At 42.0% G+C, this 22,214-nt stretch overlaps 1 protein-coding gene across 2 annotated transcripts; it reads right to left on the bottom strand.

Moving 5' to 3' along the window:
- Positions 1-909: 909 nt before the first annotated feature.
- On the bottom strand, positions 910-21,312 carry LOC117047267 (actin, alpha cardiac muscle 1-like). 2 transcript variants are annotated; one of them, XM_033150214.1, is made up of 8 exons: positions 21,176-21,312; positions 18,273-18,401; positions 14,125-14,235; positions 11,799-11,883; positions 9,942-10,103; positions 3,162-3,353; positions 2,069-2,250; positions 910-1,177 (listed from the first exon to the last, which is right to left on the bottom strand). In XM_033150214.1, the coding sequence occupies exons 1-8, from the start codon at positions 21,302-21,304 to the stop codon at positions 1,034-1,036; spliced, it is 1,134 nt and encodes a 377-aa protein (XP_033006105.1). In that variant the 5' UTR covers positions 21,305-21,312; the 3' UTR covers positions 910-1,033. The 2 variants fall into 2 exon arrangements, with proteins under 2 accessions (XP_033006105.1, XP_033006114.1); XM_033150223.1 differs by lacking the exon at positions 3,162-3,353.
- Between the last annotated feature and the right edge of the window lie 902 nt (positions 21,313-22,214).

Below are 22,214 nucleotides of genomic sequence, written 5' to 3'. Positions count from 1 at the left end.
TATAGTGAGACGGTGGGGTGGTGGGAATGGGTCATTGAATAGAGACATTGGATTCATATCTCATTATACATGACAAAGCTATTTTTAGCCATCTCACCCCTTGCTGTTTCCTGCAAGGCCAATTGCAGTCGTTAACAGTCGTCAACAGGTTTACCTCACCTATCAGCCAATGACCCATTCCCACCACCCCACCCTCTCACTATATATAAGGGTCTGGTGACTTCTGTTTCAGTGTATCTGAAGAAGTGTGCATGCACACGAAAGCTCATACCAAAAACAAACTGAGTTGGTCTTTAAGGTGCTACTGGAAGGATTTTTTTTATTTTTTATTTTGTTTTGACTATGGCATACCAACACGGCTACCTACCTGTAACATTTCAAAATATTAATGTATTAAAAGGGGGGGGGAATCCCATGCTGATATTATCACAATGCCAATGGGTAGTTCATTAATGAGTGGCTACAATTCATCAAATGACAAAGTCCTGTTAATCTTAGTAGCAGGATTTTACCAACTGCTCTTAAAAAAAGTAGAAAACTAATAGTAGCTAGCATGCTGTGTTTAGATGTGACAAATGCTATTTCAAAACTCTACCTAGCAATGAAGTTGACTTGGTAGCCTTGGGCAAATCAGTCTGCTTAAGTCATCGGGTTCTTGTGAGGATAAAATGTTCATATTAAAGCCATACAGAGCTCATTGGATATTGCATATGACATGGAACATCTTATTTCAAAGCATGAAGTATTACATCACCTGGCAAGCAGTGTTAGGAAGCTTCCTACCTGCAATAACTTCTTTAATAACTAATGAAGGATTTTCTAAGGATCTTTGTCATTTGAATGGAAAATATGGGGTGTACGTAATATGGGGTGTACATATTTGAGGCATCCATAAATGACAACATCTGCTCAGTTAACATCACCTTTATTGTGTTTTCAGACTAGGCAGTGATGGAGAGCTTAAACTAAAGTTCCAGAGAAATTTGGTAGAGAAACACTACAAGGTAACATTTAGGGTGAACCATAAGCATATTCAAAAGCATTTGCGATGGACAATGGAGGGGCCAGATTCCTCATATTCATCTTTGCTGATCCACATTTGCTGGAAGGTCGAAAGAGAAGCCAATATGGATCCCCCAATCCAGACAGAATATTTACGTTCTGGAGGTGCAATCATCTAGAAGGAGGAGGGAGATGAAGAAGAGAACATATAAATTAGGTGACAATCATTCTCATTTTAGTCATAATGTCTTCTAATCCCTATTATTCTCATAGAATATGCAAGCAATACAAGCTTTTGGTTGTGTGACTACGATAGCTACAAAGTGGTATGCAAGTCGGGTCAACTGTAAATCAATAAAACCATAAAATGATATCTAATCCTCTGCTTTATGACATATTTGCATGGTGGCCACTGACTAAGCCAATTAGATGAATTCAAGGAGGATAAGGCTATGAATGGCTACCAGCCTTGATGGCTATTCCCCCCCCCCACTGTAGGCGACATTATGCCTCTATATACCAGTTGCTAGAAATTGCAAGTGAGGAGAGTGCTGCTGCACTTGGGTCTTGCTTATGGACTTCCCATAGCATCTGGTTAGCCACTGGGAGGACAGAATGCTGGACTAGATGGAACTTGGCCTGATCTAGCAGGGCTCTTCTTATGTTCTTATCCATCTCAGCCTAGCATCTTCAAAACAACAACAACAACAACAACAACAACAACAACAACAACCCAAGTATCTCAAAGGCAGGTCAACATGGAACAACAACAACAACAACAACAACAACAACAACATCAAAAACCCAAGTATCTCAAAGGCAGGTCAACATGGAAACAGCTATATTCAGTTAGAGACTTAATTGTTGGCATGGTGTATATAGCCACTGACAGACATATACTCTGATTAAAGTGAGGAAGAACAATCAGGTGGCTTTGAATAAAAGCCACATAAAATCTGGACATAAATCTCTTGTGTTTTAGCTTCTCATCTTCCCCCCCCCTCTAGAAATCACATGCTCTGGCCTATTCATGGCTTCTTAGATTGATGTTAGATGTAACATTGACCTTGATCTTCATTGTACTTGGAGCCAAAGCAGTAATCTCCTTCTGCATACGGTCCCCAATGCCAGGGTACATGGTGGTCCCTCCAGAAAGCACATTATTAGCATAAAGATCTTTACGGATGTCAATATCACATTTCATTATACTGTTATAGGTTGTTTCATGGACACCGGCGGACTCCATCCCTGGAAAGAAATGAAATTACGAGGATTAATTGATCATGTATTTCTAAGCAAGTCAGTCTCATTTTTTTAAGAGAGTGTGAGAATGTGATACAAAATAAAGAGAGGCTGGTTTTAGATCTTTCCCATTATTTCTGATCAGTAGGTTGGGATAAGATAGTGAAAATATTTTTAGGTGGCTAGTCCAGGTGCTCAGTTGGAGGGATAACAGCAATCCAGATTACGCAAACAACAGAAGCTTTATATTTATCAACCAGAGCCCTATTTTGGTATTAATTAATATTGTATAAGGACCCCATGCCATCCGTATGTATGTATGTGTACCTAGAAAGTGTGGGGCATAGTAAGTGCGAATGAGCCCTTTGTGTAACAGATGCTCTTCCCTAAACCAGTTTGTTTGCCATCAGAAGTTGCAGGTTGCATAAGGCTTATTATTCAAAGTTTTAAATCTGCAATGTCTTAACAATGCAAAACATCCATTTTCACACACAAACACATCTTTCCCTTTAAGATACACACGAGCTTGATTCTTTCCTGTTAACGAATGTATTTTTAAAAAGAAAACAGTGAGAAGTCCCCATATACACTCCTTCAACTGATGCCAATAAATGTATTTAGTATTTAGGGGTAAACATTGTTTTAAGTCTTATATGAAGCAAAATCTTGTTAGGTTGCTCGGTCTTCCAGGGTACCTCTTCCCATGTATACCAACTACTCAGTCCATTTTGTCAACCGGATTAATCTACAAGTGCCCATGTCAAAATAAATGAGAGGCAACAGCATTTTCTCTCATCTTTGCTTTTTTTGACCACATAGCAACTGTGGTCGTGACAGTAACACCTCCAGTATAGCAATACAATAACATGTTTTCTTCACCTGTTAACCACTGCCATGGGAAATAAGTGCAGACCCACCTATGAACGATGGCTGGAAGAGAGTTTCAGGGCATCGAAACCGTTCATTGCCAATAGTGATGACTTGACCATCAGGGAGTTCATAGCTCTTCTCCAGAGAAGAGGAGGATGCAGCAGTGGCCATTTCGTTCTCAAAGTCGAGAGCCACGTAGCAGAGCTTCTCTTTGATGTCTCGCACAATCTCGCGCTCGGCTACAAACATCAAGCAGTGAGGTGTAAGAGGATAACAGAGGGCCCTTGGGTTATTTTTCAGAATCCTTATAACCACAGTCCTTCCCAGCTCTGATCAGGATGGAAAATCGGTCTCCCTTGGCCCTGCCGTACAGGCAGAACAGAGAAATCCCCAAGAAAATACTTGGGCTACAGCTTTGTCCTTTCAAGGTATGTCTTTTTTAAGAGCTACAGCTTTCCTAACAAAGAGCCAGCCTCCATTTCTCCAAGGAGAATGAAGGATATAACTGCTGCCACTTTAAAGCACACGATTTGAAAATCCCTTCGAAATGTCATGTCTACCAGGGTTAGCCTGAACGACTTCCTTTTTAATTAGCACCTTTTCAGCCTAATCTTTTGGCTCTGAAAGGTGTTAAGAGTGCCTTCCTTATGTAAAAGTCAGTTGACTGGTAGAGCCTGCTGACTTGAAAGCCACCTGGGCTGGATCTAGACACATCAGTTTAAAGTGTTGTAAATTTAAACAGGGAAAACAGGTAGAGAAAAACGGGACTCCAAGTCACCATCTGGTGGCACAATGTTATATCGCATATACAACACATATAAATCGTTTTTTCTTTACCAGTCTAGCTGAGCCCCTGGGCTATAAATTTGGTATATGGTCCTCCCATTCCTCTGTCACCTCCTTTAACCATCCAAGGTTGCTATGTGCTGAACCTACTGTTATGAAAACTTCCCGCGGGGGCAAGTTGAGAGACTGACCCCCAAGACGGACGAAGCTTCCGTGCCCTCTGGCTCCTAGAGTCCAGGGGCACAATGTAATATGCAGTTGTTCCCAGCTTGAAAACAACATACACAAGCCATTTGGCTAAGATCTACTTTATTGTAGAATTAGAGCAGAGTATATCTCTGCGTAGCAGCTCATAATTTCAGAGCTGTGTCTTAATGCGTCTTGCATCTCCTGATGCAAAACAGAAAGAAAAAAAGTACAATAGTAAAATACAATGACATCACATGTGTGGGAGCTGGTATGCCCAGTGTAATTCCCACAGAGAGGAAACATGACTCTTGAGTCTTGTGACCTTGCTGCAGCGTTCGCAGCTCGTCATGTCATAATATCACAACATCCTCCCCCGATATTAGACAATGTAAGAGCGGCGAAAGTTAAGGCATTATTAACAGAAGTAAACAAACAGTTATCATATACACAGTATGAATCTGAAGTCTTTGTTCCACCCTTGGAACTCTCTGAGACTGGTTCTACCAGTTGAAGCCTTTGATAACCAACTCTCCAGGGGACCAGAGCACTTGCTCTGTGTATGTTGGCAGAAACAGTGTTGAACATTGCAACCTGTTGCTGTGGCTTTCTCACATCTGTGAGGTGAGCCTGAGTGTCTCTGTTTTGAGCGCAAACTACAGCTACATTTGCAACAGCTGAGATTGCAAACTCTTTGGAGTAACGTTTGGGCGCCTGACCCTTTGTCACTCTCTCAGATCTACGCACAAGATGTAGATCCTCTTTGCTGAGTTTCTCCTGAACAGGACTTTTTGGAGAAACTTTACCAATTGTAAACAGTGGCTCTAAAGATTCTAGCACATCATCATCTGTTGATGGCCTGGTACTATCATGAGCTCCTCTCTCAATGACAGTTTCACCTGTGTCGGAACTAGCCGTGGTTGAGCTTGCACTGCTACTGCTGGTGTCAGTATCCTCATATGTATTGACATCAATGGGAAAGCTTTGGAGAATCTGTGTCTCCGGCTTTACAGTAAATTCTACCTCCTGAGTAAGAATTACTGTGTTTGAGGAAGGCAATAGAATTCTGTATTGACCTTTCTCATAGCCCATAAAAATGCCTTGGATGGTTGCACCTTCAAGTGATTCCACCCACAACTGAGAACCAAAAACCTTAAGATGCTTAACAGAAGGCTTTCTGTTAAACAGTATCTCATAAGGTGAGCATTCCATTCCTTTTGGAATACTCCTGACCCATGCATAAGTGAAGGCAGATAGGCTTTCAGCCCAATTCTGTTCAGACAGCTTTGCACTTAGCAATTGCGCCTGCATACCCTCACGTAGTATGGTGTTAATTTTAACACACAAATCTTTGTTCCACGATGATTGGCTGACAGCAACTTTGTGCCGAATGCAATGTTGACTTAGGAACTCCTTGAACTCCTGTGAATCAAACACTGGTAATTGATTAGTATACAAACATTCAATTTTGCCATCATGCATGAAATCTATCTTAGCACAAAATTCTGTGAACTTGGCCAAGACTTGCTGCGGACTTTTCATAGTATAAATCCAAGAGAATTTAGAGAAATGATCAGACAGCAATAAATAACAGGTAGCTCCGCCTCTAGATTGTGGCAGAAGTCCTATTACATCAGCAGAAACCTGCTGGAAACATCTTGTGACCTTTTCTCTGCGTGGCTGTTTGGTAGTCTCCTTGGACTTAGCAGCACCTGCAAAATAAGAGTCAACAACATCATAACAACAGTCATTTGAATCAAAAGACAGTAAAAACAGTCCATCTTTGTTCTTCTGAGCTGTAAGGATAACTTCTCCATCCTTATAAATTGTGCACAGTCCTTTGCGCAGCCTGAGCTCGCAGTCCTTCTCGGTAAGCTGCGGTACACTTAGCAGGTTGTAGGCAATTTCTGGCACATAGAGAACGTTGCTTATAGATAGCTGGAGACTCTGAAGATAAACAGTTCCAACTCCAGTCGATTTCAGGTGTGTTCCACTCACCTGCGACACGGTGGAGTCCAGCCTCTTAAAAGTCTTAAATAAACGCTTGTTTGCGGTCATGTGGTGACTGGCAGCTGAGTCAATAACAAAAGCCAGGTCAATGTCAATGTCATCCTGCTCCTGCACGCCTTGTGTAAGCAATGCAAATGTGCGCCCTTTGGAGACTTTGGCTTGTGCCTTGCCTGTAGATCCACCGGCTTGTTGGTTAGATCCTTTCTTGGGCTTTCTGCAGGTCTGGAAACTGTGTCCTCTCATTCCACAGTTTGTGCAGCGTATGACTTTAAGAGCTTGCACATGCTCAGTTGGACCACTAGGTGGGGTTGAGGACGCTCTTGCTTCACTCCCCCTTCCATTAGCCTCATTTTGAGCAGCACAACGATCTTGCTCATTTAGCAAAGTTGAGAAGACTCTGGCAACGGTTAAGTTTTGAGCATCCTGGGCACCTAGCTGTGATGCAATAGCACTATAACCGGCATGGAGGCTATTCAAAACCATGAAACAAAATACATCTTCGTTTAATTGCACGTTGCGTTGTGCGAGTTCACTTCTTAATTCTTTCATATGGTTAAGATGCGAACGCAAATTGTCTCCCTCCTTTAACCTAAGGTTGGTGAGACGTTGGAAATGCAGCATGGAACTTCCTGCCGCAATCCTTAAATGTTCATTTTGCAAAACAACCCAATAATCATTAGCGTGGACCAAATCTCTGACGTGTATTAACTGAGATTGGTCAAGATGCAAAACAATGGTCGCCTTCGCCTGATTATCCCTGTTCAGCCATCGAGGGCCTGGGAACAGTGGAGGGGCATTAGTGACCACATCAAGCAAATTCTGCCTGGTAAGCACAGCTTCCATTTTAATACGCCATGTCTGATAATTTTCATCAGTGAGAAGTGGACAAAGGGAGCTGCTGCTCTGCTTGCTATCCTTTGCCATATTGGCGAAAAAGCAGGCTTTTCACTCTCTGTCTTCAGAAAGCAATTTAAGCAAACAAACCTAGCCTTCTGAGGTTTATTGCCTCGTAAATCAGTCCGGTACTACTCACAGTCCAATTAACGCGTCTTCTTCTCACAGCGGGAAACGGCCGTCTTCAGCACGAAATAACTCCCCCGGAACGAAGCACACAGTTTAAGGCTGCTTTCTTTGCCAGCAGATAAACATCAGGCAGAAGTCAATCAGAGGTCCGATGTTCGGAAACCAGCCAACTGCTACCAATGTTATGAAAACTTCCCGCGGGGGCAAGTTGAGAGACTGACCCCCAAGACGGACGAAGCTTCCGTGCCCTCTGGCTCCTAGAGTCCAGGGGCACAATGTAATATGCAGTTGTTCCCAGCTTGAAAACAACATACACAAGCCATTTGGCTAAGATCTACTTTATTGTAGAATTAGAGCAGAGTATATCTCTGCGTAGCAGCTCATAATTTCAGAGCTGTGTCTTAATGCGTCTTGCATCTCCTGATGCAAAACAGAAAGAAAAAAAGTACAATAGTAAAATACAATGACATCACATGTGTGGGAGCTGGTATGCCCAGTGTAATTCCCACAGAGAGGAAACATGACTCTTGAGTCTTGTGACCTTGCTGCAGCGTTCGCAGCTCGTCATGTCATAATATCACAACACCTACTAGTACATAGGTGATCCCTACCTGTGTGAGTATTAAGACTCTTCTTTAAGAACCTTAATATAGGATAGCAAGCTTCTTAATTCTTAAGTACCCATCTGCTTTCTTTTAGCCATTTATGCATTATAAAACAAATGAAATATTCCTAGTAAAGGCTGAGAAAAGATTCTTATTTTCACATGAAAGCAGCACAAATCTTTCATTCGATTTCTCCCCATCAGATGAAAGAAATCACAGAAGTTATTTTGAAAAGTTGGTCAGCTCAGCATTATTGAAAGGTTCCACTTTAATATTCTGGTGTCTTATAAGGGACAGATGTTATCCCTAATGAAGCCAGAAAACTACTGGTATACTATGAGTAGGGAACCTCAGGTCTGGGGCCAATTGTGGCTCTCCAAGCCTTTCTGTCCAGCCCTTGAAACTCTCTCCAGACTTTGCCTATGCAATGCATAGACCACCTCCCTTCTCCTGGTCAGGTCTTCAACCAGCTGTAGTGCTTCTGTCTGACTTAAACATGTCATTGAACTGTGGTATTGCCTCAAGCTTGCCAGGATGGGAAATGGAGACATGTGTGGGTATAGAAAGCTTTGCCTTTTGTGTAGCTCAAACATAGCATACTACCCACTTTTTCCTCTGGTTTCTGAAAGGTTGCCTACAAAGGACTGAGGCCCCCAGGCTCAAAAAGGTTTCCCACACCTATGCTTGATTTATTAGCTCTTCTTTTGTAAGAAAATCCAGCGGTACACCTGGACAGAGAGAGACCATGCAATGAAGAAATCAGTGGCAGGAGCAGATACAAGGCCAGATACTTGAAGCTAGCAGTGAGGTCTTGTTGTTGGGCTGGCCTTCATTCTAATGACACTTGCATTACATTTTTGCACATTAGACGGCACAGTGTTGGAAGTTGGCTCCTTATTAAAATTAATTGGGTGTTGCAGTCTTAAACATTTGACATAGTTTATAGGCTTTCTCTTCTTACTCCATGCCCCAGGCTGAAGACTTGATAGTTCAGCAAGCTGTATTCGCTCTCACCATAAGAAAAGTCCGGGATTAGACCAAGGCCCATCTAATCAAGCCTTCTGTTCCCACAGTGACCAACAAGCCTGCAAGCAGTAACCTGAGTACTGCACCCCTTTGTGACCTCAAGCTGGTCTAGAGAAGCACACTGACTCTGACAATGGATGAAGAATAGCCATTGTGGATGGTAACCATTGATAGCCTTATCTTCCATGAATTTGTCTAATCGTCTTTTAAAGTCACCCAAGTTGGCAGCCATCATTACATCTTGTGGAAGCAAGTTCCATAGTGTAACTGTGCACAGTGTTAAGTCATACTTTCTTTTTTGTGCATGCTGAATCTTCCCACATTGCTTATTTTTATGTACCTCAGTCATGTTCCCCCTTACTCCCAATTCCTGTAAAGTAAAAAGCCACAACTGGTGTAACTTCACAACACAATGGAAGTATTACGGTCCTTTGACCATTTCAGTAGCCCTTTTCTGAACCTTCCCCAGCTCTACAATTTCCTTTTAGAGGCTGCAAACTGTAAAAAGTAACTCCAAATGCAGGCATACAATAGGTTTGTTTAGCGGCATGATGATGATGGCAAACTTATTTTCAGTTCCTGTCCTAATAATCCCTAGCGTGGATTTCACCTTTTCACAGCTGCCACATAACCTCAAACTATCATGGGGTGAGGTGGGCAAGAGTGTGCTTAAATCTTTCTTGTGTCTAGGTTTTGTCTTTTTCTTTCTTTTTATTTTATTGACCGTTTTTGTATTTTTGTATATCTGGGGTACGGGTGGGGAGCATAAAGAAAATTTTGATTTTTTTAAAAAAAGAATCAGAAAATCAGAAAATCAAATAACATAATTCATGCCTCGATGCTAGGTGGTTCTTCAATTACATCATGTTGATAATGATCAAGCCATTTTTTGAAGAGAGAAATAACATATGATGCTTATTTATACAATATGATAATAGAATATAGAATCTTAAGAGTTGGAAGGGGCTCAAGGGTCATCTAGTCCAATGCAGGAATCTCAGCTAAAGTATCCATGATATGGCAGAACAAGATAGCATTATCAGAAGTAAACAGGAGGTGGAATTGAAAGAATGAATCCCATTAGCAGAAGCCCCCCCCCCCATGTGCCCCTGAAATGTTTGTCCTGGTGAAACAATCGCTTTAGCACAACACTAAATTCCTCCCTTGATTTGTAAGAAAAGTACTGAATACCTGTAGTAACAAAAGAGTATCCCCTCTCTGTAAGAATTTTCATGAGATAGTCAGTGAGATCTCTTCCAGCCAGATCCAGTCTCATGATGGCATGTGGCAGGGCATAACCTTCATAGATAGGTACGTTATGTGTGACACCATCACCAGAGTCCAGAACTATCCCTAAGAGAGAGGAAGAAAATTAGAAGTGTCAGCATTCTTCTCCGTAGACCTTACCCTGCCCCAATCTATCGGCCTGCTAAATTAAACCCTTTGACAACAACTGGGATTGAAATGATAATCCCTATTGTCTCCATGCATAGTGGAACTCAGAGGGAAATTGCTGGCCTATACAAAGAAGAAATTGCCTTCATGAAAGAGTCAGAAATTGCATAGCATTGTTCTCTCTGAAACAGATGCTAATGATAATGATCTTCTTACATTTCTATAGCCTTTCACCAAAAAAAAAAAAACCCAAACAATTTGCAAAGAATATCAAAATGCTGATGTATAAACATACAGATTTGCCACTAAAATGTGGAGGATTTTTTAAATGGAACAATAAAACAGCAGCCATTTACAAGGTAATTTATATTGCTGCAAAAAGGCCCACCTGTGGTCTCCCTTCCAAAGGGAACTCATGGACTCTCCCTGAACTAGGTGTGCAACAGCCACGGACTGCCCTAATAAACACAAAAGCTATAGCCACTAAAAACCCTGAATTTTTGAGTTGGATTTTTTTTCTGGCTAGTTGACAACCCTATTTAATGGGCACCTCCAGACTGTCAGTATTTTGCAGGAGGAATTCAGACACAAACTGAAACTTCATGTTTGTACAGTTTAAAATGGTTTAAAGCACCCCATTGCTCTAGCAAAACAAATCCGCTTTAAAGTTAGAAGACTTTTTGTGGCTTGGGAAAGTCAGGGAGAAATGCACTGAAAAGTGTGGGATGAATGCCTGACTAACAGGAAGAGGTATAAATGCTCTGCAAGCAAATCAAGATGACTGCAGGATGAATGCTCAAGAAATATTGGATATAATCTAAACTCTTAGTAAGTTTCGTGCGCACAGATCATGATGAGTGCGCAATAAATAGGCTGTCTGGAGGGGCACCCTGGATTGGAGAAGTTAGCCAACAAGTCACAGCCCTGGTTGGTAGGGTTGCCATGTACCCAGACAGAGTGGTGGCTACCGGTATGTGTTTCCCGTTCCGGGCGCAGTTGCCAGGAATTTATAGTAAATATAAGATACTTTAAGTCAAAGCCGGGAGCATAATTTTCACTATGTGTAATTTAGTAACTAACCCACCATACAGTCGCGGTGGTAAAAAAGATTGGGCACTTTCCTCCTCCATCTCTTTGATGCATAGTTAAGCAAGTTTTCATTTGGCAGTTGAATGAAAGCTTGCTGAAGAAAATAGGTCATTTCCAATGCAATTAGAAAACAGGATACAGTTAAATATGCAGTTATTATTTTGTAGGGGGACAACAATTGCTTCAGGAACATTATCTGGGATAAAAGGGTTTTTCTTCCTGTGCACACCAGTGGGGGGTGGGGTGGGGAGTACCGGTATATGAGTGGCTGGCTTCCAACCACTTTGATTTTTTGATTGAAGGGAAGAATATAATTCTACAAAACAACAGTTCTGATTGGTCACAGTCAATTATTGGCTGGAGATTGAGTGCTCCCAATTCTCTCTCTTTTCTTTCCCTATGTTACCGTAATTCAGTATGGTAGGGGCTTATCAAAAGATCTGGTTTTCTAATAACAGCCTGGTAAGGAAAAATAGGGGCCAGTGTATTTGACATCAAGATACATATATGTGATGACACACTTCTTCTTCTTTTTAAAGATGATGACACCAATTTCAAACTCACCAGTAGTTCGGCCAGATGCATAGAGAGAGAGAACCGCTTGAATGGCCACATACATTGCAGGCACATTGAAAGTTTCAAACATGATCTGTAGGTGGTAAATGAGAGGGTCTTAGGATCCCTAAGCATAGAAAGAGAATGCTACAATGCTACTAAAATCTGGTTTTAAAATACACAATTTCCCTAGCAGCATTATATGCTTGGTTCCAAATTGTGCACAGGAGCTATAGTATCCAAGATAAATCATACTTGCATTGGTGGATTGCGGGGATTCTTCGCTGGAGCTTCCCGCGTGCAGGACAAGGTCAACTGCACACGGGATACCAGTTGCTGGGGGATCTGTGGCCAGCGTCTCACGTGCGTCCTTGCACGGGCACCGGCCAAGCCTGCGGACGGGACGGCCGGTAATTCCGGAGCTTAACTCACACCGCACCGTGAAGAAGGTTGTCCGCCAGGCTGAATCTGAAGGGTGCATGAGTCGTTCGGATGAATAAGTGCCTCGTAGATGTATCTGCAAGCACTTGCGACCTCCTAAGTTGTTCCCTAAAGCAAAGTGCTAAAACAAAGGGCGGCCAAAACTGCGGCCAAATAAAAGCGCTAATAAACTACAAAAAATTAAACTAAGATGAAATGAAGACAGACAACCATGGTTTCTTTTGATGGCTTTGGCTGACCCGCGTGGGCTATTTCTTCTCTCTGTACCTTGCCACGCAACTTTCTCTCTGGGCTTATCTGCTGTAAGACTATCTAAGCTAGCTGACCCTTTACCGCCATATCTTCCGCAATCTATCCCTTTCTACCTCCTGCGCGTTCTTCTAACCCAACCAACCCAACCAACCCTCGTTCTAACCTACCCATTCCTTACTCCATCTAACCACCCGACTATCTGCCCAACACGGGGAGCCGCAGCCTTTTATTGACAACGAACAGACAACGTCATGATCAATACTTTCACCAATCAGAACACTGTTGCTGCCCTTGAAAAGGGCGGGAAGCAGATTAACTGACCATTAACAAGTTTAAACCTTGGAGCCAAAAAGTCTAAGCGGAGGGATCTCAGCGGCAAGTCGCCCACTGGATCCTACTTTCACTTTTACTTTAACTCGGAAGTATACATTAAATAGTGCACATAATTGACATTTAAACAGGTACAAACGATCGTAGGTGCAAGTGCACCCACGAGGTATATTCCCACAGTGGATATATGAGAATAAAGGTGTAGGAAGACAATGATTTCCATCCGATGTTTGTCGCATGCAGCGCTGCTTCAGTTCCACTGCAGTTTGGTTTCCAACAAAGCCTATGTTATTTGTCTCTGTCCACTGCGGTGGAATTTTACCAGATTAATTACACAACTAATTAAATTATCTTCACATTATTCCACACCACACATAAGTCTATCTTTCAAAGTCCCTAGTGAAGGAAACTGAATGTAGATGACAAATGATCCCAGACAGTTTACAACAAACAAGACATGCAATTTCAATAACAGTATTGAGCATAAAATTGAAATAATGAGGTTTCCCCTCTGGATTTTTTAAATGCAGAATTCTGGGCTTGCTATCTAATTGCAGTCTGATAGCAGTGAAACCCCTTTTATTCTAGCTTTAATCCCTGACTCAGCTCAACTGAAATGGCCTCTAAATTCGTTAATTCACAGTCTCTTAGAAATGAGCAGCTCAGCAGTATTCTTCTTTGAGAAAAGGTGAATGACAAGCATTTCATTATCTTTCTCCACTTCTGAAGAGCAATAGACCTTACAGACCTACCACTTATCAGAAATCATTTGCTGCAAAACTGTGAAATTGCTCTTTTGCAGAGTCCGCACAGCCATTTCCACAGCATGGAAGAACCAAGGCAAGGAAGCTCTGCTTCTGATACTTTGGCAGCAGAAAGGTAAATAATTCTCTGTTCTCGAGACATAGAAACTTAGAAATTCGCAATGCATAACTGCTCCTTGCTCTGGTACTTATCTGTTTGCACTGTAGTCTAAGAGGGTATTCCAGATAGGGGCCTTATGTCTACTGCAAATGGGTCACAAAGATCCCATTATTCTGTGTGTGTGCATCTGGTATACTTTCATACTTTCAACCCTAAATATTTATTGATATTCTGCAGCTTGTCATCCATACTAGCGGGTGGAGATGGATGGAATGCATCTGAGCTGTCCCTGTCCCTCCCCGCCATCACTCCATCCCAGCCCCCCTGCCACCTTTTGTCTTTTGGGCATGACAGCCACAGCCACTTTTGTTTCTCCGCTAAATCTGGAGTTTTCTAGCTCAGAAGGGAAGCAGCACAGCCTTGAAAGAAGCAACATCCAAATAATTACCTGGGTCATTTTTTCTCGATTAGCCTTGGGGTTTAATGGTGCTTCAGTCAGGAGGACAGGGTGCTCTTCTGGGGCAACTCGAAGTTCATTATAGAAGGAATGGTGCCAAATCTAAGGGACAGGTGGGTGAAGGCAAACATACAGGCAATGTGTGTTGAGTGTTGCCCAATGAATCTTTGCATTTCAAACAGCAAATGTAGCAAAATGAATACATATGTCATTAAGTCAGAGGTCAAACCAAACCCCCTGGACAGTAGTAGTGGCAAGGCTAGATAGAGTGGCACAACCACCTCTACTTCTATAGCCCTGCTGCTAGTGCCAGTCAGGACAGAACATGAGGGGAAGGAGGAGAAGGAGAAGGAGAAGGAGAAGGAGAAGGAGAAGGAGAAGGAGAAGGAGAAGAAGAAGAAGAAGAAGAAGAAGAAGAAGAAGAAGAAGAAGAAGAAGAAGAGTTTGGATTTGATATCCCGCTTTATCACTACAGGAAGGAGTCTCAGAGCGGCTAACATTCTCCTTCCCCTTCCTCTCCCACAACAAACACTCTGTGAGATGAGTGGGGCTGAGAGACTTCAGAGAAGTGTGACTAGCCCAAGGTCACCCAGCAGCTGCATGTCGAGGAGCAGAGACGCGAACCTGGTTCACCAGATTATGAGTCTACCGCTCTTAATCACTACACCACACTGGCCCTTCTGCTCTGCCAGCTCCCAGGCAGCGAAAGGGCCTGGATTGGGCCCATTGCCATCACCTGATGGCAGCAAGGTCAGCACATTCCCCACCCCGAAACATCCCATCTTGTGGGTTTCTGCTTCCCTTCCCTGCCGCAGATGAATCTCCTCTTACAGTGAAGGCTGATGGGGCTGAGTGGAATTCATCTCTGCCACATTCAAACCCCCTTCAGCACAGCAAAATGAGGTTTCCAATCCCTTTATTAGACCCCAGGTATTACACAGATATGCAAGTTTCCCCAATTTGCTCTGTTTCATTGTGTGGAGGGGGATTTCACCACACTGTTCTTTTATGTGTATGTTACATTTCTGGAACTTCTCACATCACAAACATAAAAAGCTGTTTTATACAAAGATACACCACTGGTCTGTTGAGCCAATGACAAGTGAGACATTGGTCTCTGTTTTAAGGGAAATTCTATAATACCTTTCCGCCAGAAATTTTAGCTATCTATCACAGAAGTACCCTAACAATGTTGTACTCTCAGCCAGCGAGTCTCAAGTGCTGTTTTATATTTTATATCAGATGACGTGAACCAATTCTTATCAGAACTTCTGGTGTTGTTTGGTCTCAGGCCCCACATCTACGAATGACACTTGGTCTCCAGCAAAAATCTACAAACTGCCAAGTATAGAGGCTCTCCTAAAAAAAGCTTTTATCTGGACCCAAATGATATACTCAAATGAGTCGTAGTCATATTAAATAAGACATTTTCCACACTTAGGGAGCAATGCAAATGTGCAAGAGTGTACACAGTATAATCGTCCTCACATAATTGTGTCATGTGGGAACTGCATGACTGAAAAGCTGGTTAAAATTATCGAGCATATGGAAAATTAGCACAGAAGAGATGCTTGCTTTTGTTTCTCCACAACATGCTATCTTCCCACTTGCTGGGAGATTCTTATTTAAGGGTACTTTCAAATAAGCAATCTTCACTTGTACGCTGAGGTTGTACAGGCCCTCACAGCAGCTACCTACCTGCCAGTTTGAATAAGCTGTTTGTTCATTGACTGCTGCAGTTTAAGTGCCCTCATCCCGGGATGTTCATTTCAAAGCCTTTAAGATTTTATAAGAGTGGGGAAACTAGCGTGGTTCATGTGTGATACATTACATACCAAACCAGGAGGTTTCTGTACCCATCGTACAAGGCTTTTTGTGACTGACTAGGTTCCATTTAAGCCCTAATTCCTTTGATTTTGTGAACACCAAAGAGAGATCAGATCTGTTTTCCACAGGCCACCATGGCATTCTCAAATACTTACAATTAAAATGTAAGATGGGGATGTGACCGATTTCCCTTCCATATGCCGTTCAAGAGAAATGAACAGCCTCATTAGACATTTATGAAGTCAGAAGAAGATAATGCCCCGTTCTTGTGCTCCCCCTCCCTTCCTACATTAAATGTGCAGTAGCTGTGAATGCATTAACACTCCTCTAGTACCCTAAGTGAATGCTCACTCTGGAAAATGGAGCAGCCCAGATTTGAATATTGTGAACTGAAGTATATGAGCTGGAGAATGCTTCATTTCATTGCCCATGCATTCCATCTCTCACAGCTTCCTGGGAATGTCCAAATGCCTTATGGCAATAAAAACATGCGCATATTTATAGAAACATTGCAATAAATGTGTCCTTTCTGTGGCTTACATCCAACTGAATTTTACTGTAAGCCCACTGAAACCAATGGATTTAAGGTTGTCAGGTTCTTTTATTTCAGTGTGTTTACTCTTGAGTATGACATTGACACCATACATGTAAAGTGACATGATCCTGCTTTAAAACAGTCATTGCTTCCTTCAAAAATTTCTAGACACTGTGGTTTGTTAAAGGTGCTGATAGTTGTTGGTAGATCTCTGTTCTGCTCACAGAGCTACAATTCCCAGAGTTCCCTGGGGGAGGGAGGGATTGTTAAACCATGCTGGGAATTGTCACCCCGACTGGGGCCATGCAGACTGGGGCTGGTGGGCAACATCTGGAGGGCACCATGTTGGCTACCGCTGGTGTCAAGACCAATGTTTCCATAGGGAATGTATTTATTGAAATATTTCAGTACTGCACTTCACTAAAGAAGTTCCACAGTGACATACAATATTTAAAATGAAAAAGCTTTGGCAATGGAGCCATTGCTAAGTGTATGGTGCCCAATCCAATTGGGGTGAATTAAAAGTGAGTCATTTGCTCCTGGTCTTCCCTAGCCTTGCTTGTGGCGATGGATGAGGGAGGAGAACTGGCAAAAGGACTGTTAGAGGAACAGCAGCTGCAACTACTCTCGTCGCTTGCTTTGTGCTTTTAAGGGGGTCGGCAAGATACCAGGATTGCCACAGCATCAAGAGAGCACAGTGAAGAAACCATTTCAGATGCTGCCTGTTAACTGCAAACCTATGTTGTGATACAGAAAGCTGACATTTTAGGAATGACAAGGGTGAATTATTGAGATTTAGTGTGCATATTTGTGGGAATCAGGACTGCGTTCCATGAAGCAGTGAAATGAAGTACGGTGAGAAGTATATGGAAAAGCTATACTTCCATCTAGAGGATGGAGAGTGTAGTTTTTCTTTCCCCTACAGACAAGCACAGGGAAACTCAGGGGCTGTTTCCAGATGACCTGAGCATAAATCGTCATTTGTTGACAGAAGGTTTGCAGGGAGGCTAGATGATGCTGACTGTTCATTGAGCATTCATTCCTCATTGTCTGTGGGGGTGATGTTGCATCAAACGTGTGGATGGAGGAATAGGGAACGGCCACCCTTTGCCAGGTGTGAGGAGTTGAACCTGTTGGGGGCGGATCCAGCCAGCATATACTGTATGCTCTATTAAGCTTTGGCCAGGCAAAGCAATCAACTATAAGATAACCAGCCAGACCTGTAAAGAAACCTATTTGTAGTTGGCCAGAGAAGATAATACTATATGGTAAGTTTGGACCGCTATTAAATGTGTCTGTGCTTGTGGCTATTCCCTACTACAGATCTGCTTCATCTCTGCCATGCCTTCTCCCCAGGACTTTGCTTCCTCACAGAGGAATAAACACGCCCCCTTACATTTGTTCTCCTGGCCATTTAGCTTTTTAAATGCTGAGCCAGCAGTTGGGGAACCATTTTTTGTGTGTGTTGTGATCCCATGGTACCCAGGAATGTGTGTGAATAATGCAGTTGTGCAGCTTTTACATACACATACACATATACATATACACAGCACCTTAGCAGGGGGAGGAGTGCCAATTAGCTGGGAAAAGCCCATGCAATCAGCCCCATCCATGGGACCATATTGTTCACAGATGCTTCCCTGCGGAGTGGGATTGGTTGGGCATGAGAAAGGGACTCTTCCATCTGCCCCTGGATATGCCCCAGATGTTTTTACTTGCCTTTTTTAAAAAGCAGAAAATAATCACAAATAGTGACAAATAAACAAAACCTACTGACCTTTTCCATGTCATCCCAGTTAGTGATAATCCCATGCTCAATGGGATACTTCAGGGTCAGAATCCCTCGTTTGCTCTGTGCTTCATCGCCGACATAGCTGTCTTTTTGTCCCATCCCTACCATAACCCCCTAGAAAAGCAAGCCATCAAAAGGAACATGTCAAATTCAGTATCACATTGCAAATGTTTGCCAAGAGCCACTTCTATTGTCATTTCTGCAACAAAGAACAATGATAATAGGACCAACAGTGCATGTCTACTCAGAAGTAAGTCCCACTGAATTCAATAGGATTCAATTACTCACAGCAGCAACATCCTGTGCGACACCAAAATTCACCCTCCTTGCCTTCCGTTCTACATCATAGTTGCAGTGCCCCTTATGGCACCTCCAAGGCTCTGTGCACAGTGTGAAGAAACCAGTTGCTCTCCCTCAAAGCTGCCTCTGTTCACAGGAATGTGTGCATAGGATTGCAATGTGAGTAGAAAAAAAAAGCAGTTTTACATGCTTTTCCCATTTCTTTCTTCGACAGTTTCACACAACCACCTCCATTGTTTTACTCAGCAGAGTTAGTTCCTGTTTTATTCAAATGACTTTAAAGCAACAGCACAGGAAAATTCTTACCCCATAGTGTTAAAAATTAATTAAAAACCTTTTCAGATTATGGTAAATTATTTTACCATTTCAAATGCTGTATTAGAAGGTAAGCATTTGAAGTTTAGTGTCATCTTCAATCTCCTGCCCATTGGACTTTGGAAATATAAATACCACAGGAATGAAACAATAAAAGTGAAGCATCTTTTAAGCTGTTAGAATTAAGTGCTAACTTCACAATCCTATGCATGTTTATTTGGAAGGATATCCAAATAGGATTACACTACAACCATTAAAATCAATGGAACTTAAAATGCTTAAGTTTGGCTGAATTCCACCCCAGCAATAAAATACTCCTAAACAGTTCTTATGGAAAGCCAACATACATTCCCATTACTCAATCTCTGCTTTCTTTTTGCACTGATGGTGGCGCTGTGGTTTAAACCACTGAGCCTAGGACTTGCCGATCAGAAGGTCAGCGGTTTGAATCCCCGCGCTGGGTGAGCTCCCGTTGTTCGGTCCTAGCTCCTGCCCACCTAGTGGTTTGAAAGCATGTCGAAGTGCAAGTAGATAAATAGGTACCGCTCCGGTGGGAAGGTAAACTGAATTTCCGTGCGCTGCTCTGGTTTGCCAGAAGTGGCTTAGTCATGCTGGCCACATGACCCAAAAGCTGTATGCCAGCTCCCTCGGCCAATAAAGCGAGATAGGCGCTGCAACCCCAGAGTCGTTAGCGACTGGACCTAACGGTCAGGAGTACTTTACCTTTACCCAGTATGCAGAAATTCCAAGACTTTCATTAGCTTCCAGTTTTGCTTTGTTTTTTTTAAAAAACCATACTATTTGATGTCAAATATTTTGGATTCCTTTCTTTAAATCTAAATTGCTAACATGGGAAATTATCAAACTGTGGGATTGAATATTAATTCAGTGATTGCATGGTATTTGTGGAGGGGTGTTAAATAGTGGTGCATATTCAACAGTTTTTTTAAAATTACAAGTTCTAAACAGCAACATGCAAGTAACAAGCTTTGCAGCAAGAGTAAAGTAAATCTGACAACTGGAAAAAACAGATTTAATGGGCAATGCTTATTCTGTTTCCTGGGGCCTGCATTAATTAGGCAATTATAAGTTTTTTCCCCATTGTATACATATTTTTACTAGATGCTTGTTAATTTCTTGATGACCTATGGCATTACTTAGCAACTATGCTTACAAATCGAGCTACTAATAAGCATCACTGCAAAATAAGATCAACCATATATGTTGCTTGACATGACATCCACAAAATTTTATGCAGCTCCAAAAATGGTTTACGTATTTGAGTAACAGTATGCACATAGCATTAAATTTAAGGACTTTAAAAAAATGTTAGAACTGTGTTGCAGAATCAGATCAAAGGTCTATCTATTCCAGCATTTTCTTTCCGATCATAAACTAGATGCTTCTGGAAGTTGACAATCAGGTTTGGGTTGTGAAAACTTATTTTTGGCTTTCATAGACCTTCTTTGAAATTAAACTCATTGAGGGCTAGGAGAGTAGGAGGTCTTTCTCAGTATCTGTGGACAAAATACATTTGGCAATAACCTTTAAGTACACCAGTACAGTGGTGCCTCGCAAGACGAAATTAATTCGTTCTGCGAGTGTTGTCGTATAGCGAAAATTTCGTCTTGCGAAGCACCAACGGGGGAAGAGCAGTTTGACGGTGGGACGGGGACGGCAATTTTTTCGTCTTGTGAGGCAAGCCCATTGACAAATTCATCTTGCGAGACAGCTTTCCGCTACCAAATGCCTTTCGTCTAGCGAGGCATTCGTCTAGCGGGGCACCACTGTAATGATAAAGAAAGCTAGGTTCTTTTTTGCCAATCTTTTTTCCAGCTCCTCAAATCCAAACAGACTTGTTAAACCAAAAATCAAATGGGTCTGGGGAGAAGCACATCAGGGTTAGGCAGTGGTTCTTCATGGCAACATGAAATAATAGAGAGCAGATAAAGAGGTATCTATTTAACAATGTTCTTGCTAGCAAAAAATGATGCTCTGAAGCTACTGCTGGTGAGCGATCTAACATATTCCGTTGAATAAGAACACTGTATCTCATTGGGCACATGTACCATGGTTTAGCAGCCTACTTTATCTTGCCTTAAAAATGCCATGGGACTTTTTATGCAGACACCTCACCTCCCCAACCCTGTTTCCCATGCGCAGTGCTATTTTGGAATTTCTGTGTTTCAAAACTGTCTTACATGAGGTAGATGTAGAGTTGGAGACATTTCTCTTGATTGTAGGCACAATTTCCCCTTAAAATAAAAACTGACCTGGTGCCGAGGTCGTCCAACGATGGATGGAAAAACAGCCCTTGGAGCATCATCTCCGGCAAATCCAGCTTTGCAAAGTCCAGAGCCATTATCACAGACAAGTGCTGTGGTTTCTTCATCATCACACATGGCTCCTCAGCTGTGGAAATAGAGGTCCTAGGCTGTGGAAATAGAGGTTCAGGGGGAAGCCGGTCTGGATTATCTGGGAATAATTCAAACTACAAAATGTAATGTTAGAAAAATGAAAGAGAGAGAGAGAGAGAGAGAGAGAGAGAGAGAGAGAGAGAGAGAGAGAGAGAGAGAGTGAGTTCTCTGGAAAAGTCAGCAAATTTATGAATCAATCCTTTAATTTATATATATATATATTATAAAATATTTCAAGCTAGCATACTCTTTGAGACCATGATTCCCAACATGCCAGGACCTACTGGCATGTCTTAAGCAAGCAAGTACTTTATTACAGTCATAGACTAGCATAAGCAAAACATCTAAATAAATAGCATAACAGCCTGAATCTAAGCGAATAATTATTAAATAAATAGGAGCAAGAACCAAACGTAGATTTAAACATATACATAGAATACTTAATTAAGCATAGATAATGAGTGAGTAAAAATTTATAAGAAAAATTAAAAGATCACTTAACACAGCTATATGGGGTGGGCTTCAGAAGTGCGGATCTAACAATATGGCCCTTCAGTTTAGGACTGAATTGTAGCATAGACCATTCTTCGTCAAATATCTATCATAGCATGTCTTGAAACACTTCTGTTTCTGTGGGAATTCTTGACTTTGGCCTTTTCTATCTGTTCCTAAGTGATCCTTTTTACTTGTGCACCATCAGCATTTAAAGACTTACATTTTCCAGCAAGCTTTCAATTTTTCAGCAACCTTTCGACTATCACCAGCTGTTGTTTGCTCTCTGTGCTCTTTTTATGCTGTTTTAGTGATATGCTGTTATTTATTTGACTTTTAAAATTGATGGCTATATAATTATTTTTGTTTGTTTCACATTGTTAACTCGGGCAGGAAAGGCGGG

The sequence above is a fragment of the Lacerta agilis genome, chromosome 1, assembly GCF_009819535.1.
Source record: "Lacerta agilis isolate rLacAgi1 chromosome 1, rLacAgi1.pri, whole genome shotgun sequence".
Classification (NCBI taxonomy): Eukaryota; Metazoa; Chordata; class Lepidosauria; order Squamata; family Lacertidae; genus Lacerta; species Lacerta agilis.
The sequence above is the reverse complement of the archived record's forward strand: the minus strand, read 5'-3'. Positions and strand labels throughout refer to the sequence as shown.

Excerpts from the sequence above, each read along its gene's own strand:
- LOC117047267 (XM_033150214.1), bottom strand. The coding sequence starts at position 21,304 with ATGTGTGATGATGAAGAAACCACAGCACTTGTCTGTGATAATGGCTCT. Across the intron at positions 10,104-11,798 it reads TGCATCTGGCCGAACTACTG|GGATAGTTCTGGACTCTGGT; the intron begins GTGAGTTTGAAA and ends CCTCTCTCTTAG. Across the intron at positions 2,251-3,161 it reads CTTCCAGCCATCGTTCATAG|GGATGGAGTCCGCCGGTGTC; the intron begins GTGGGTCTGCAC and ends ATTTCTTTCCAG.